Source organism: Pteropus alecto, unplaced genomic scaffold (genome assembly GCF_000325575.1).
Source record: "Pteropus alecto unplaced genomic scaffold, ASM32557v1 scaffold68, whole genome shotgun sequence".
Taxonomy (NCBI): domain Eukaryota; kingdom Metazoa; phylum Chordata; class Mammalia; order Chiroptera; family Pteropodidae; genus Pteropus; species Pteropus alecto.
Window position 1 is genome coordinate 8,776,087 of NW_006441386.1, and position 16,083 is coordinate 8,792,169.

The window sequence follows — 16,083 nt, forward strand, 5'->3', positions numbered from 1 at the left end:
GGGGCGCGGGGCGGTGGCGCGAGCAGGGGGCTGTCTTTTAGGAATATGGCCTGAGGTGGGGCAGAAACTTCAGGGGACAGACAATAGGATACAGAACCAGAAACCCTTGAAAAATTGAGAGAGGTATTGTGACAGACCGTCGTGGATCGTATCTTACTCTGAGCAGGGCCAGGTGGCTGAGCTGGCTTGATTTCAGGCAGAGCTGGACGTTTGGCATCAGTGAGAAAGTTGTTAAAAAATGCCACTTCCTTCTTCACTTCTTCAATTTTCTCTGCATGCTTATTGAAAATATGTTTGCGTACAAACTCAGGACCCTGGGTGAAAAAAAGAGAATCAGAACAGAAAGAGCAGTTCCTTAACACTCCAATCACTTCCCCTCCCACTTAATCTGAGTGAGCAGTTTCTTCCCAGGCCTTGAGGCAGATTCCTGGCTCCATCCCCTCTTCCCACCTTTCTCAGACACAACTCTTAATATCCCAGACCTTGAATTTCTTGCCACTGAGAGGGCAAAGCCACTTATCCTTGCCCAGTTCCTGGGTGTTAGAGGTGACAAACTTTTCCACTTCCTGCTCAGGGTCTTTGCGACCCATCTTCTGGGCCTCTTCCTCCGAAAGAGATTCCCGCACACTCAACAGCGGAGTAAGCTTTTCCTCAAACGTCTTCTGCCACTCTAGTACTGTGGTTTGGGAAGAGATGGCAGGTTGGAGAAGGGAGCGAGAATCAAGGAATAAAAAAGGAGAATGTTAGAGAAGGTGACAAAGCACTGCTCCAGAGCAGAAATAACAACAGAGGCAGCTAGGGAGAAAGAATCAAATGGGACTCGGGCAGGGGAACTCACCTTCTCCGTGACTGATGCGGTTGGGTGGCATGGGCCCCCGAACATGAATGATGCCACAACGGTTGGGCATTTCATCCTCATTGGGGTACTCGCATGTGTTATAATAATCCATGGAATGCACAATGCGCAAATAGAGAAGGAGTTTGTCCAAAACCTAAGAGAAATGAGAAGCCATGAGTTCACCACACTCTTGCCCCTTTACCACCCCAAGCCAGGTTCTTGTTCATCCCACACTCTGCTCTCACTGGCACCTTGATCAGCTTCTCATCCCGTTCCACGTTGATCTCCGCTGGGTTCCCTTCCTTAGGAGGTTCCTCAGGTGGGGCCCCCCCACTACTCCCCAGCAGCTCCTCCTCCTCAGCACTCACTTCCTCTATCAGGTAGTCAGTTATATTCTTCAAGATGGGGTTCTGAGAGGGCAGACTCTGGTTGGGAGGGAGAAGAGAGACAAGTGAGGCAGAGAAAGCCTCTTGGAGTAGGTAGCCCAGGAACAGCTTTTGAAAAGGCAAGGTATTCAAAGCTCACTTAGGGGGGCAAAGAATTCAAAGCTCACTTAGCCTGTTATTGCTGCCTCAGGATCTGTCTTTATGTTTGCATCTGTTCTACCCTAACCCACAAGTAATAACACCAATCTGTTCTGCTGGAAGCTGGAAGTGCTGCAAGGAGTCAGTGCTACAGATCATGTAAGGCCAGAGATGCTCCCAGCATATGAGGAGGTATCAGCTGCTTTTGAAAAAGTTTTATGAAGAGTCACTAACTGTTGGCAGAGGAGGTGTCCCTGGCTCAGAGGCCCAGAGCTGGGTCCTATCATCCAGAGTATGGATCAGCTTGGCTGCCAGCTTGATGTCATTGCGCACTATCTGCTTGTGCTGGGTAATGCCGTTGATGTTGCGGACACGACGGGTCAGGTCTCTGTTCACACCAGGACTCAGCTCACACTCCCGGAGCTGGAAGGAACAGAAAGCTCACCAACACTTGCCCAAGAAGCAGCAACTCAAAGAATGGCCCTACTGAGAGCACCAGTGATTAGGCTGTGAGCTCCCTGAGGACATGGACCAGGTATGTTCACCGTAACAGTCCCAGGGCCTAGCCCAGAGACAACAGTACACAATTAAAGTGCGCAGACTGCATGGATGAAATGGGGCAGAATGAATGAAGCAATCAATGAACAAAGGGATCAGAGGTTGTTTTGAGGAAGGAGAGCCACACTTTCTCTCCCTTAAAACAGTCCCGCTCCCAGCACTCACTCTGATATTCTGCAGGTTCCAACAGATCTCTTTGATGTTAACACTGCGGTCAAATGTCACCCAGCCACGACGGAAAAACCTAAACAAGAAAAAATGTCACCATAATTCTGGGGTAGAAGTGATGTTAGCCATTAACCTTCCCCAGCACATTTTCTCCAATGTATTCAGGGTCACACTTCTCTCCATTCCTCACCTCCTCTCAGGCTGGGGCTCTGATAGTGCCACACGCATAAAACCTGGATATCTTTTACAAAGCTGGAAAAACAGAGAAAGAGAAACCTCATTTAGTGATTCAAGGATTCACTTCCTCCTTCAGTCCCCATGTCCTTGAGTCTTTACTTGGACAAGGACAAACTAACAAAGAGCTCATGAGTAATAGCACTTGAAAACAAATGGTGCAACCAAAACCAGCCCTTGAAAACCATGGGCCCAAGGAGAGGAGGCCTCTCTAATCAAAGAAATAGAAATGTATATCAGAAGCAATGCCAGATTATCTTCTCCCCACCTCACACCTCCACCCCTTTAAGGATGGGGCCTGGGTGCCATCCCTGCCCACAATGCCATTTTTCCTCACTCACAGAAATTATCTCAGCCCGGGAGATGTTGGGTGCGATGTTGCGCATGAAGAGAGAACAAGTCTTATGCAGGGGCCGGGGTTTACATTCCAGCCCAGGAGTGTCCTTGGGCTTCTCCCTTTCTTCTTCCTTGGGCTTCTCCTTTTCCTTGAGCGCTGCTTCTACACAGGAGGTAGTGGGAGTTGATGAATATTATAGATTTTGGAAGGGAGGATAGAGAAACTATCAGCCTCCCATCCCACCCGTGTTTCCCAAAAGGCCATTCTCCCATCCATCTCATCAACCTCTCACCTCCCCTCCCCAAAAAACTGGGAGCAAAAAATAAAACCTACCAGCCTCCTCCTTCTCTTCCTCAGCTTGGCCACTCTCAGATTCTGACTCTGACTCGGACACACTGCCTTCATCAAAGCTGTCGTCACCACTATGCTTCCTATTCCGCTTCTTGCTACTCTGTGGGAGCCATGGCAAGAGGAAGTAAGCCAGATAACCAGGACCCCAGCCATGACAATGTGCCCATGTAAGAGATTCCCTACCTTTTTGGCTTCTTTCTCAGAATCTTCTTTCTTCTCTTCCTTGTCCACATCACCCTCAGATTTCTTAGTTTTGTCATCACTAGAACTGTCATTTTCGACCTACACATAGAGACAGTCACTGGGATGTCTATCTCCTCATCAACCTTTATCAGAGGGCCCCTCCCACCCTCTACAGCTGAGCCCATAAGTTCACCCCTCTCCCTCCCAATACATAACTCTCTGGTTCCAGCTGTGAACCCCACCACCACTGAAACAGCTCCATTCTCTTCCCCCGGCACTCAAAGGCAGCACCCAGAAGCCCCAGCACTCAGACCTGTTTGCCATCTTCCTTCTTGTCTTCCTTCTCATTGGCCTTGCGCTCCCCATCCACCGGGCCTGGTCCAATCCGGCCTTCCTCTTTCTTGCTGGGCTCTCCGGGCTTTCCTGGCTGTTCCTCTTCCTCCTCTTGCTCCAGGATGCGTAGATCATTCTCTGTACCTCCTTCCATCTTAATTACAGCTACCAAGTAAGGGAGCAGAGATCACAATCTAGGGGCCCTGGCCTTCAGCCTCTTGCTTTTGTATCAACCTACTTCTATTTACCAACAAAGACCTTGGTCACCAGACATCCACTGCCCGCCCTGCCCCACCCCCCGACTCCAAGTCCACATACCTGCATCCAGCATCTTAACAATGGCATCGGCTTTGTCTATATCCAGAAGAAGATTATCAAACCAGCCACTCTCCATGAGGGAAAGAAATACTCTCAGTCGGTTTTGCAGGGCCCCCCGAGCCTCCTGCCGACGCTTCCCCACCTCATCTGGGTGGTACTTAGACCGAAACCTATAAAGGAAATGGGGAGGGAAGAGACAAAATAGTCACTGGAGGCCAGGGCCGGGACATGGGAAGGGGCCCAGGAAAATCAGGGCTTAGCCCCCATCCTCTCACACCCACAAAAGATCATAAAAGCAGAGGAATTTAGGAGAGGGATACACTAGAACCACCCAAACCCACAGAGGAACCAGTTTATTGTCTGATTAGATTTGGGGAAGAGCCAGGAACTAAAAGCCCTGGATTTGTGAAGAATGACTATGGGGGTGGGGGGCAGGGTTGAAGAGGCAAACTGATTGGCCTAAATCTCTGGGAATCACTAACTTAAAGTGTAGTTTCCCAAAACTTCTTAGAGGAAGGCTAAGGAAACAGTAGGCCCCAAAAACCTCCCTCTCGCCAACCCCAAACTAGAGTCATTAAAAGGACTGCTCCCACCAACTCCCTCCATCCATAGGTGAAAGACAGAAGGAAACCTGAAATCCACCAGATAGGAAAAGCCAAAAAGGGCAGGATACCTTTCTTCCCACTATGGGAAGATAAGCAGATGGTGAACAGACAGGGAAAGACCAAAGGGAAAACCTGAAGTGCCCTTATAACCTCATACTGCCCACAGGGAGAGCAAGAGTAGAGGGGTGGAGGATTAGGATGGAGCATGAAAAAAAAAAAACATTTAAAATAGGACCTTGGGGGAAGGGGCGGGGGGACAGGAAATTAGAAATGAGAAAAAGTATGAGAAAGTCCCAGGTCGAAAACAAAGGGAAAAACTGAAGACCAGACAGAGCAACTGGGGGGGAAGGGGGGACACAGGGGACCAGAGGAAAGTGTTAGGGAGCAAAAACAAAAAACAGGGAGAAAGGTACATGAGAGTGAGATAAAGAGAAAGAAAAAAAGGGTCAGTAAAAGACAGAACAGAACCACAAGTTGAGCGTAAGAGAAAAGGAAAGCCACAGGCATCACCTCCAGGATCTTTACCTTGGCCGCTTGGTCAAACAGAGCTCAAGATTTAACTAGCGCGCCCAGGGCCCATGCTGGCAGGTGGGCCACCGGCTGGCTCCTGGCTGGGGTGTCCCGGCCCGGATGCCCCACCCCCGCGGGACTCCGCGGTGGGGGCCCTGACTGACTAACTGCCTGAGTAATCACATTCAGCTAAACTGCTGCATTGTGCACAGCAGTGCCCTGCCTGTCTGCCTGGCCGGGGCAGCGCGGCTCAGCCCAGGGGCTCATGTATGGGCTGGGTATGGTGGGGGTGGAGGTGGGTTTGCTCCGAGCTCCGTCGATGAGCGGGTGTAGTTCCCAGTTCTGGCTCTTTTCAAGGAGGAGGAGCAGAAAGAGGGTGAGGAGGAGGAGGAGGAGCAGGAAGGGGGGAAAAGATGGTTGATTAAAATTAAAACATCCACAAAAAGAAAAAACTTAAAATTCTTTTTCTGTCAAACGACCCTGAGATCTTTGCTTTTCTTGTCTGAATTCACTCGTTGCTTTTGGGAGGATGCCACAGCCACACAGGGTCCCGGCGATCAGGGATGACAATGACCCAAATCCAGCAAGTGGGAAACAGTCTGTCTGCGGCCCCAAGGGAACGGGTGGCTCTGGCCAAGTGCCTGGAGGTGTCCCACTGACTGAGGACAGTGGGGAAGGGAGATGGGTAGGGGGCCGTGGCAGATGCTGAAGTGAGGAGGAGAACCCATCAGCCAGTGCTGTTGTACTTCCCATCCCCCACCCCCCAGGAAGTTCTGGATTGGGGAAAATGGGAAAAGGACAGGACTGCAGGCTCCACTGGCGGGGCCAGGGGATACATGCTAGGGAAAAGATAACAGGAAAGTAGGGGCACTCACCACTCCTCATCCTTATGAGCCAGGAAGAAATCCTGCATCTGCTGTCTTCGAAAATCCAGCTTATAGTCATTATAGCGCTTAACTGCCTCTGTCTCATCCACAGAGTCATCCAACGAAAGGAGAAATTCCTTGAACGTCTTCATCACCGGTGGTGGCACACCCAAGTCAATCTCTGCTATGCTGCCCAGCCTGGGGGGGGGCCCGGTCAGGAAGTCTTGGTTGTGGGAGAACAGGGTGGGGGGGTGGGGGGAGCCAAGGTAGCCAGGTACCCCCTTCCTTTGCCCACATGGACATCACCCCAGGCACCCCTACAGGCACTACCTCTGTGTGCCTCAGTTCCTGCCAGTCTTCAGCAACCCCGATCCATTCCCATAAGCCCACCAACTCCCTTCTCCCAAGAACTGTAGGACCCCAGGTCTTTTACCTGGCCTGGATAGGCAGAACATGATGCTGCATGATGTGGACGTCTGGGTGGCCCCAGGGCTGAGGGGGGCCATAAGTTGGGCCCCCACCCCCCCCAGCATAGGGCATCTCATAGCCACTGTGGTATGGGTCAGAGCTGTGCTCATCCCTGAGGGTGGGGGACACAAAAGTCAGAGAGAGGAGAGAATCATCGCTCCAGAGCATGAAGGAGGATAGGACCGAGGGAGGGAACATATGGAATGTGCTCTCTCACCCAAGGGTTTAAAGGGACAAAAAAAGATGGGTTTATGAACATTTAAGAAAAGGAAATGACACAGAAAGTTCTCAGCAGAAGTGAGGGAAGACAAAGAAACTGTTGCCATCTCACCAGTCTCGCCTCATGCGCTTCTGTGGGGGGCTGAGCTCATGGCGAGGAGGAGAGAAGCGCTCTCGCCGATTCCGGTCATAGTCACGATATTCACCCCGACTACGGCGCTCCCGGCCACGGTCCCACTCTCTGGTGATAAGAACAAGTAATAGTAAATGAGACACAGTTGGATATCACAAGGTCAAATTCCTGGACAGGTGCTTCCTATCCTATCTGAAACACCAGACTAAAAGTCTAAAATTATAAAACTACTCTCTCGACAGAAAAAGACTCTTGCCTACTTTCATCACTTCGGCCCACAAACTGAGAGCTCTCAATTCTATTTCTCCAGCCTGGCTTCTTCCTGAGTGTCAGACCAACATTCACAATCCCCTACTAGAAAGCCACTGTCACCTCAAATTCAACATGTCAGAATTCAGCCTATTACTTCCACCACTATGGGCCCAAACTTGCTTCCATCCTTCTGTTTTCTATGTGTGGTATACCAATATAGCACCCTATATCCAGCTGTCAAGTGTCACCCTCACCACTACTTTGTTATTGACTTGTTAATCTTCTGCCTCAAAACCTATCAAAGCTGCCCTCTTCCTTGTCATCTCCTGATTGAGAAATTTCTCTGAGTGCAGCACTGGTTCTGCTTACCTGCCTCTGGTCCTCCCTCTTCTCTACAAAGTGATATTTCTCAAACACAAATGTGATCATGCCATGCCCTTGCCAGTGCAGAACACTGTTCAAAATCTTGGTTTCTGGCTGTCATTCCAGCGTCTCCATCAGTCACCAGCCACTCCCGTCCTCATCTTAACAAATTTTTTTTTAAAAATCCTCTGCTCTAACCCAGTGATTTTTCAAACTTTTTGGCCTTACATTCTTAAAAATTATTGAAGATTAAAGAATTTTTGTTTATGTGAGTTATAACTATCAATCTTTAATGTTTTCAAAATTAAAAAAATTTGTGTATTCACTTTGTATATATTAACATAAATTATGTATTTTTATGAAAAACAGCTATTAAAAAAAGTTTAGTCAGAAAAGTAGCAGTCTTTACATTTACAAATCTTTTCAAGGTCTGGCTTAATAGAGACAGCTAGATTTTCATATTTGCTTCTACATTCAATCTGTTGTGGTAAGTTGTTTGGTTGAAAAATATTAAGAAAATCTGGCTTCACACTGATCTGAAGATGGAAAAAGGAATACTTTAATATGGCCTTTTCATATAACTGGGAATATTCTTTGATACCACCTAAAATTTGACAAGAGGTAGTTTCTTAAAGGCTGGATGCAATATTGAATCTGAAACCACATTAACAATTATTTTGTACTGTGCTACATTAACATCCATTGTTCTACTTTACTCTTTGAAAGGATCTTGACACATTTCAGTACAAAACATAAAAATGTCATATTTATTAATATCGCTATCTCCACAGAACAGTCTTTAAGTAGTGGGGAGCTATCAAGCTCACACTGGTAGATAAAAGTTTTCCAAAATTTTAGTTATCACTGGAAAGTTCCACTTCTTCGTTGGCAACAAAACTAACAATTTTCCTTGATGTAATAGGTTCTCTTAGTTTGTTTTCAAGAAAAATGCCTGCCAAATACCCAAATATGAATTACCGCTATTTTATAGTCTTTCATTTAGGCGGGGAGGCATTCCCCCCCACACACCCACGCACATTGTTATTCATCTCACAACTCAATCCCACAAATGCTCTTCCTGGAGATAACCACTGTACCCCCTACATGCAACAAAAGTGCTTTATGCATACTTCCCATTTGTCGTGTGTATTAAAAAGATGTATATTCAAGAATCCAATTTAATACAACTTTAAAGTTCTACCACTTCAGCAAGGACATTAAGCAAAATTGGCTCTTTTTTTCTTTATGGTATCACTGCCTTGATTTGTGCTAAGGCTCCAGCAGTTTTACTCACAATCACTATAGCACCATCAATGCAAAATGTCAATACTATCAAAAACAGTTGTAACCTCAAGCACATCCATCCCAGGGTCTGTAGCCACATTTTAAGAACCACTACTCTAAAAACCTGGAGTATGTGCTCTTTGAATTATATCCACAATTCAAAGATGTTCATACCACCTATGTGTGGGGATTTCCTACTCATCTTTCCAATTCGTGCTAAGGGCCACTTTCCTGTAGCTCTCCTAGACAAACTACTCTTTTCTTAAAAGGTCTGTTCCCTCAAAACTTACCATCTTTATGATGACCTCTCATATATACTCATTTACAGCATACACCCCAAGCTATTTTGCCCCCCAGACTGTAAGCTCCTTATCCATCTTCAGAATTCAGAACACCTTTTCTTTTTTCTTAGAAAATACCAAAGAAAACAAACTGCCAGTCTCCACAGTGAAGAGATACAGCGACTTACAGACTGAATGCTTTACTAAATTCATTTTCAAAACCGTACTGAATGAATAAATGCTCTCACAAAGTCACCATAAACTTTTTTCTGTTTCCAAATCAAGCCAGTACCACCTGCTCACTAATTAGAAATTTGTAATACCTCTTATATTAAATCTTCCACAGTTCCTCTTAACCTTACCTTATTTGAAACCATAACAGATGTTTCTTAATCGAAACACCGTATCTACAATTAAGAATATTCTAGAAAACTAATCATTAGCTGAATCAAACCTAACTCCATCACTGTCAAACCCAATCATCACTGTCCCAAAAAACTTTGATTTTAGGCAAGATAAATTACAAGAAATTTAATCGTATTTTGCCAGGGAATTGATCTGACCACCTCTCCGATCAAATCAATTCTATGATATTACCTTAAAACCAACCTTTTTGAGGTATAACTTACAAACAACAAAGTGCACACATTTTAAGTAAATTTATAAATATCGTTTGTCCCTACTCAAACTCTTAGCTCTACTGCTTTGATCTTCTAGATATTTCAAAAATCTTTGGCCAACAGCAAAGAGGTTAAAATGAACCCCACGAAACGGTCAAGTATGAGCGATTTCATATGGTTTGCCCTAATAAAATTGCAAGGAAAATGTAACAAAATGAGATGGAGGACAAAACTGAGGAAAAGTGTCTTACCGGTCATTCCAATCGTCCCCTCGACGTCTTTCATCTCTTTCCCGCGAACGGTCATAGTCGCTGCGCTCTCTTCTAAACTTGTCCCTGCGCCTTCTATCGTACTCGTCGTCACTGTCACCCATGACGCGGTCTGAAGAGGCCTAGAGCCCGGACAGGGGTGGTCAGGGTATTGAACAATGACGAGAGGAGGCAAGGATCGCCCCTCTGGAATTGCACAACCACCTCCACCCGCAAAGTCCAGCCTTCTGCAGTCTCCGCCATCCCGTGCCCTTTTCCCTAGCAACTGGATGCCCCCGACACGCCGCTCGTCCCCAGGGGTCTCCCGCCCACCCCCGTCAGACCCGGGTGCCTTTCCCTCCCGATCGCCCCAGCCAGGGCTCTTAAGGCCCCTCCCATCCCCCACCTGGGAGGAGTCGCGGCCGTTAGTCTCGAGCTCCGGCTAGCTGGTTCTCAAGGATACCTAGGCCCGCCCCTTGCCTCTGGCGCGCGATGAAAACGACGCAGAGGGTGAGAAAGAAACAAGACGCTCTAAGCTACGGGGCCGAGACGCGAAGAAAGGGGGACAGCAGAGGACGGGCAGTCGGCGCGCGCCACTCGCGTAGCGCCTGCGTCACTCGCGGAACGGCGCCTCGAACTACAAACTACTCCCCGCGCCGCTCTAACTAGAACTAAACCAAAGAAGGCCGGGAGCACCGGGGGATGATGGGAAGCGGGGGAGAGAGAGAGAGAGAGAGAGCGAGAGAACCCAGAAGTCTCGCGAGATTGCCGGGTCGAGAACTACGCGACCGAGAGAAACCACGGAGTCCGGACTGGACCAAGCGCAGCCTGGGGAAGGGGGTGGAGTCTTCTGTATGTAAAAGATAACTTACTCGGGCCTAGGCCAAAGGTCGCACTTACCCAGAAGTGTCCGGTTCCGAGCCAGTTCGCTTCAGCTGTTATACCCCACCACTTTGCTTTCGGCCCTTCGGACCTCATCTAGTGTAGCTCCTCGCGCAGGGCAGGGGTTTGGGGAGTGCCGGCGTTTAGCGGGATAGAGCAACCATTTTAAAGCCTATACCACCATTTTGTGCTCCCACAGGGGAACCAGCCTTTATTGGTACCTCGGTAAAATGCAACTTGCAAAACCCATTGTTCCTGCTTTTCTTTCCAAAGGCACCCCCCTCCCTTCTTGTAAGCAAAACTGGCAAATCTCGGTGTCATCCCCAACCAGTTCTTTGATGAGGTGGTTGTAGGTTAAGGTCTTGCTCAACAGGCAGTATCTGGCTTAACCCATATTAAATGCACCACCACCCCGAGGATACCACCAAGTCCTTGTTAGGTGGCTCTAACTAGAACTAAACCAAAGAAGGCCGGGAGCACCGGGGGATGATGGGAAGCGGGGGAGAGAGAGAGAGAGAGAGAGCGAGAGAACCCAGAAGTCTCGCGAGATTGCCGGGTCGAGAACTACGCGACCGAGAGAAACCACGGAGTCCGGACTGGACCAAGCGCAGCCTGGGGAAGGGGGTGGAGTCTTCTGTATGTAAAAGATAACTTACTCGGGCCTAGGCCAAAGGTCGCACTTACCCAGAAGTGTCCGGTTCCGAGCCAGTTCGCTTCAGCTGTTATACCCCACCACTTTGCTTTCGGCCCTTCGGACCTCATCTAGTGTAGCTCCTCGCGCAGGGCAGGGGTTTGGGGAGTGCCGGCGTTTAGCGGGATAGAGCAACCATTTTAAAGCCTATACCACCATTTTGTGCTCCCACAGGGGAACCAGCCTTTATTGGTACCTCGGTAAAATGCAACTTGCAAAACCCATTGTTCCTGCTTTTCTTTCCAAAGGCACCCCCCTCCCTTCTTGTAAGCAAAACTGGCAAATCTCGGTGTCATCCCCAACCAGTTCTTTGATGAGGTGGTTGTAGGTTAAGGTCTTGCTCAACAGGCAGTATCTGGCTTAACCCATATTAAATGCACCACCACCCCGAGGATACCACCAAGTCCTTGTTAGGTGAGTTGACTGTGAAGACTTAGTAGGAAATGCTCTCCTTGGAGCACGCTGTAACCTTGGTCCCGAGAGGAGTGTCTCTATGCCAAACTACATAAAAAAGGTATATACATTCACCCCTTGGGAGCGGGGTACCTTGGTATCCACAGAGGATTGGTTCCAGGATTCCTGGGGATACCAAAATCTTCAGATGCTCGAGTCTTTTATATAAAGTGGTGCAGTGTTTGCATGTAAATTACACACATCCTACTATATATTTTAAATCTTTATATTGCTTGTAATAACTAATACAATGTAAATGCTATGTAAGTAGTTGTTACACTGTACTGCTTAGGGACTAAGGACAAGGAAAAAAGTGTACATGTTAATTACCAAGTACAACCATGGTAAGTCTAACTACATAGTACATGTTAGCCAAATGTAACATTTCCTGAAATTTTCTATGTTGATTGTTGATTGAACTCAGGATACAGAGGGCCAACTGTGGTAGAGTTGCAAAAATTGGACCAGGACTAAGAAGACCAAAGTTCTGCCACTTGGGAACCATGCAACTTGGGAAGTCATGTCTCAGCTAAAAATGCACAGTCACAACAGTTGTGTTTGTGTGGGGCTGCTGTGAGAATCAGATGAGACAACAGACTGAAGTGTTATGTAAACTCTTGGGAGATTATTATTTCATGATTGGAGGAAGAGGAAACAGCATTTGGTGACAAAGTTGTAAAGGTGGATGTCAGGGAAAGTGGTTGATGAGAAGGGAGAATGCAGCAGATGCTTCTGGGAAAACTCAGCAGTCAGTGGTGACCGTGGCTGAGAGCTCCTGGATGCGCCAGGCGCTGCAGGCCTTGCACAAGATGTGTCCATCCAGCGGGTAGCAGCCCTGACACTCACCTTCAGAGGAGAGCAGCAGCCCACACTCCTGTTAGAAAGAAGCAACAACTTTCCATCAGGCCCAGACCCCAGACCCCAGACCCCAGACCTCAAGAATCCCTTTAACCTCTTGCCCAGGCCCCCTAACCTCACACTTGTAACAGCCGATGTGAAAACTGCGATCCAGAGCAACAATTCGCACAGTCTCCTCCTGACCTGGCTCAGGCATGATGGCTCCACCACACACTGAGCAGCGTGGGGCAAACTTCCTGGGGTAGAAGGGAACCAAGGAGGTTGTCAAGCCCCAGGGTTGGAGGGGACTAACAGTGGAGCCCAGAGAAGGTGGGATGCAGGAAGGAATGGAAGCAGCCAGAGGTATGGTCTTGGATCTTGGGGAAGAAAGTGATGTTAGCAAGAACAAGGCATGGCAAGAGTGAGAAACAGGAGAGGCTGGTACTGAAGAAATGAAGATAAGAAAGGCTAAATATACTGAGATAAAGTTGGGGACCCAGCCTGACCTGTGGAAGTCCTCAATGCAGTGGATCTGGCTGGTGGCATCCACTGTGAACGGGATGCCATCAAGGCCACGGTGGCACACCACACAAGTGAAGCAGCTAGGGTGGTAGGCCTTCCCCATAGCCCGCAGGATCCGGTCCAAGATGGGGTGAGAGCATGTGGAACACTTCTCCAAGGTGGCCTGTTGGGAAGGAGGGCAAGAAGGTCAGGGCCTGGGGAGGTCCACGGCAGCCCTACAGGCATCCTGCCAGCCCACCCATCTGTTTAGGTAACTCCCTGCATATGATTTAGTGAAAGGTGGCCTTGAACAACTCTTAAGTGCAAATGCCAGCACTGCAGCTTCCCAGACAAGTTATTTTAATTTCTATGAACTTCAGTTTCCTTCAGGAGTTAGTAATATCTGCCTCACAGCGTGTTGCAGGAATTTAACATACTCCCTAAACTCTAAAATGCCTCAAATTTGTAAGAGGCTGTTGTCCTTCCCTTCCAACAGCCAGTATTTAGCTACCTAATTTCTCCTTTCTTGTGTATCAGTTTTAGTCCCCCAGCTCTTTGGAACTTGGACATCTAGTTCCCATCTTGGATGGAAGCCATCTGCCTCCTCTGCAGACTCTAGCGCCCAGCCCCAACCACTTACCACATAGCAGCTCTCACAATACGCTCTCCTATCCACGGCGTAGAAATGTTGGCCCCGAAGCTGAGCCCGGCATGTAGAACACACAAAGCAGCCAACATGAAAGACGCGGTCCAGGGCCACAACCCCAGCTCCATCCCCAACCACATCTTCTCCGCAGCCACCACACCGGCCTGGGGACAGGGAGGGACAGAGTCAACCTGCATAGGCCAGGAAGCCAAAGCCACTGTCCCTCTGACTCCAGCCTCCCACCCTTTCCACCCACCCTGACTCAGCTCACCGAAATACTCCCCATTGGGCGGGTGGCTCATGTCGTACACCAGCTTCTTGGTCAGCCTCTCAAGCTCCTCCTCAGGAGGCTGGCTCAGGGGAACCTGAGAGGTAAGAATCAAGGGTTTGGCTCTACCTCTAACTCTTGATGCTGTCAAATACCAGAGAGTAACAGATAATTCCACACAAAAAGTTCATTGGAGAATGTCTCAGCTCAGGGTCCAGGGGTGGGCCTCAAACCAATGTACCACTCCAGTCCCCTCCCTCCTACATTTCCTGACCTGCCCCATACCCCTAAGGGGTCCAGAGCTCTGATACCCCAGACTTCTGACAACCAGGACTTAAACACCACTCCCTACCCCACCCAATTAGTGTCTAGTTGTCTGAGGACCCCAAATCCCAGTACCCGGGGCTTACCTGGGGCCCATACCCGCCTCCTCTTCCTCCTCCTGCAGGGCTGGAGACCCCAGCAGTCTCCACTTTACCCCCAGGCCCTGGCTCTCGGTGGCTCCTATAGCCAGCCCCCCAGACTTCACCTCGGCCTGGGAGAGGAAGAGGGCCTGAAAGGGGCCCAGAGGCCTGAGAGGCCCCTTGCCTGGGGGGGCCACAGCCTCTCACTGGCTGTGCCATCTTCACTTGCACAGGGAAGGCAGGGCCAGCGGGAGTGCTGGCTGTAGCATAGGAGGCTGGAGTGGGGCCCCCATAGTGGGATGCTAGAAGCAGAGGAGGAACACCCCCTCCGTTCCGCTTCAGGGAGCCTGAGCCAGGGCGGTAGGCAGGGGGCTGAGGAGGCTCATAAGCCTGGGGAGAAATACAGATAAAAAAGGAGTGCACAGGCCCATTACAGTACATACACAGCTGTGGAAACCTCCCCCCACCCCATGTGTGGGGCCATCAGGTAAGGGCTGGTTTTTGATAAGGGTCCACCCTTGAGTGGCTGACAGCCCACTTAGCTCTAGTGGCCCAGCTTCTATGTGTGCATCACTTACATAGAGGGGGAGGGTAGGTGGGAGTAGGCTGGGTGGACAAAGAAGGGACTAGGCGGGGAAAAGGGGGCAGGAGACAAGGGGGGGCGGGGATAAGAGCAGGTTAGGAGCGTTACCTGCCGGTCAGGCCGCCGAGGGGTGTGACCACGACCCCCATCCAGCTCAGCCAGCATGCTGGTCAGGGAATCTATCTCAGCATCCAGACTTCCTGGCCGCAGACCCCCCCTGTCTGGGGGAAGACCCTGGGAATAGAGCAAATGCAGGGAGAATGCAAATCATATGGCCTCATCTCCTGCCCTGGGTGCCCCCCCACAATCCCGGTTCTCACCTGCGAGCCCTGGGGTGCTCCATGGCAACCCACCCAGGCTGGCCCCCGATCCTCTGGTCCCCCTGGGGCCTGGTAACACCGCTCAGATGGGAGGGGGCAAAAATTGACCCTGGGGTGGGGCTGGAGTGCTGGGGTGAGGGAAAAGAGTGAAGGTGGGGATGGGGAAGGAGACAAGGGTGACACTTGTGGAGGCCCCCCTCTCCGGTTTTTCTTCTCCCCTTCCCCCCCGCCCCTTGCCGCCCTGCCCCCCACACCTGGGATCCAAGAATGAGGCAGGAGGTAGGGAGAGCATAGAGCGGGTAGGGGCGGCTGGATCCAGCCTGGCTGACAGGAGTAGGCTCCACGGGAGCAGGAGCGGTGGCCTCCTCCACCACACTGGGGCTACCTTACCCGCTCCGTGGGCTGGCGGCGGCCCCAGGGCGCCTCGGGGGTGAGCTCGCCCCAGAGAGACTCTGGCGGGCTCAGGCTGCTTCGGAGGGAGCCAGGTGGGCCCCGACATGGCCTAGAATAGGGGACTCCGGACAGCAGTCAGAATCCCACGGCACCCCAGACCTCAGGCCTTGACCCCTTCTTCCGTCACACACCTCGTTTCGGAAAGAAACTCCAGGAAAGAAACTTTTTCTGGCTTTTTTTCCCTTTCCTCTCCAATTTGGGGGACGGCCACGCCCCCGGTGACGTCACCACATTCCTGGGGGAGGGTCACGTGGCCCCCTAGGCCCTAAACCGAGTTCCTCCCCAGAGTCGGCCTCCTCCTGCCCAGCAGGGAGGCCTTTCCACGGGAGCCCCAGTCTGAGGGCTCGGGGCC

At 50.1% G+C, this 16,083-nt stretch overlaps 2 protein-coding genes across 4 annotated transcripts in view; both read right to left on the reverse strand.

Moving 5' to 3' along the window:
• SRRT (serrate, RNA effector molecule) overlaps positions 1-10,367 on the reverse strand; it is an 11,138-nt gene extending 771 nt beyond the window's left edge. For both annotated transcript variants that reach the window (XM_006918602.3, XM_006918601.3), the window contains exons 1-17: positions 10,100-10,367; positions 9,697-9,836; positions 6,625-6,753; positions 6,259-6,405; positions 5,835-6,023; positions 3,845-4,014; positions 3,507-3,691; positions 3,194-3,292; positions 2,993-3,110; positions 2,664-2,821; positions 2,279-2,340; positions 2,086-2,164; positions 1,597-1,785; positions 1,090-1,263; positions 839-992; positions 483-676; positions 158-314 (exon numbers count right to left, since the gene is read on the reverse strand). In XM_006918602.3, coding sequence (XP_006918664.1) covers positions 158-314; positions 483-676; positions 839-992; positions 1,090-1,263; positions 1,597-1,785; positions 2,086-2,164; positions 2,279-2,340; positions 2,664-2,821; positions 2,993-3,110; positions 3,194-3,292; positions 3,507-3,691; positions 3,845-4,014; positions 5,835-6,023; positions 6,259-6,405; positions 6,625-6,753; positions 9,697-9,818 — 2,326 coding nt within the window. In that variant the 5' untranslated portion in view covers positions 9,819-9,836; positions 10,100-10,367. The remainder of the gene's footprint in view (positions 1-157; positions 315-482; positions 677-838; positions 993-1,089; positions 1,264-1,596; positions 1,786-2,085; positions 2,165-2,278; positions 2,341-2,663; positions 2,822-2,992; positions 3,111-3,193; positions 3,293-3,506; positions 3,692-3,844; positions 4,015-5,834; positions 6,024-6,258; positions 6,406-6,624; positions 6,754-9,696; positions 9,837-10,099) is intronic.
• Positions 10,368-12,322: 1,955 nt separating this feature from the next.
• On the reverse strand, positions 12,323-16,068 carry TRIP6 (thyroid hormone receptor interactor 6). Of its 2 annotated transcripts, none has more exons than XM_006918603.3 (9): positions 15,669-16,067; positions 15,279-15,406; positions 15,067-15,192; positions 14,382-14,765; positions 13,975-14,068; positions 13,698-13,867; positions 13,063-13,241; positions 12,693-12,813; positions 12,323-12,593 (listed from the first exon to the last, which is right to left on the reverse strand). In XM_006918603.3, the coding sequence occupies exons 1-9, from the start codon at positions 15,775-15,777 to the stop codon at positions 12,462-12,464; spliced, it is 1,443 nt and encodes a 480-aa protein (XP_006918665.1). In that variant the 5' UTR covers positions 15,778-16,067; the 3' UTR covers positions 12,323-12,461. The 2 variants fall into 2 exon arrangements, with proteins under 2 accessions (XP_006918665.1, XP_015450108.1); XM_015594622.2 differs by having other exon boundaries at positions 12,453-12,593; positions 12,698-12,813; positions 15,669-16,068.
• Between the last annotated feature and the right edge of the window lie 15 nt (positions 16,069-16,083).

Bases quoted from the DNA above. Each gene is read 5' to 3' on its own strand.
- TRIP6 (XM_006918603.3), bottom strand. From the start codon at position 15,777: ATGTCGGGGCCCACCTGGCTCCCTCCGAAGCAGCCTGAGCCCGCCAGA. The intron at 13,242-13,697 runs GTAAGTGGTTGG...CCTTCCCAACAG, and splicing joins ATTGTGAGAGCTGCTATGTG to GCCACCTTGGAGAAGTGTTC. The intron at 12,814-13,062 runs GTCAGGCTGGGT...CTTCTACCCCAG, and splicing joins TGCATTGAGGACTTCCACAG to GAAGTTTGCCCCACGCTGCT.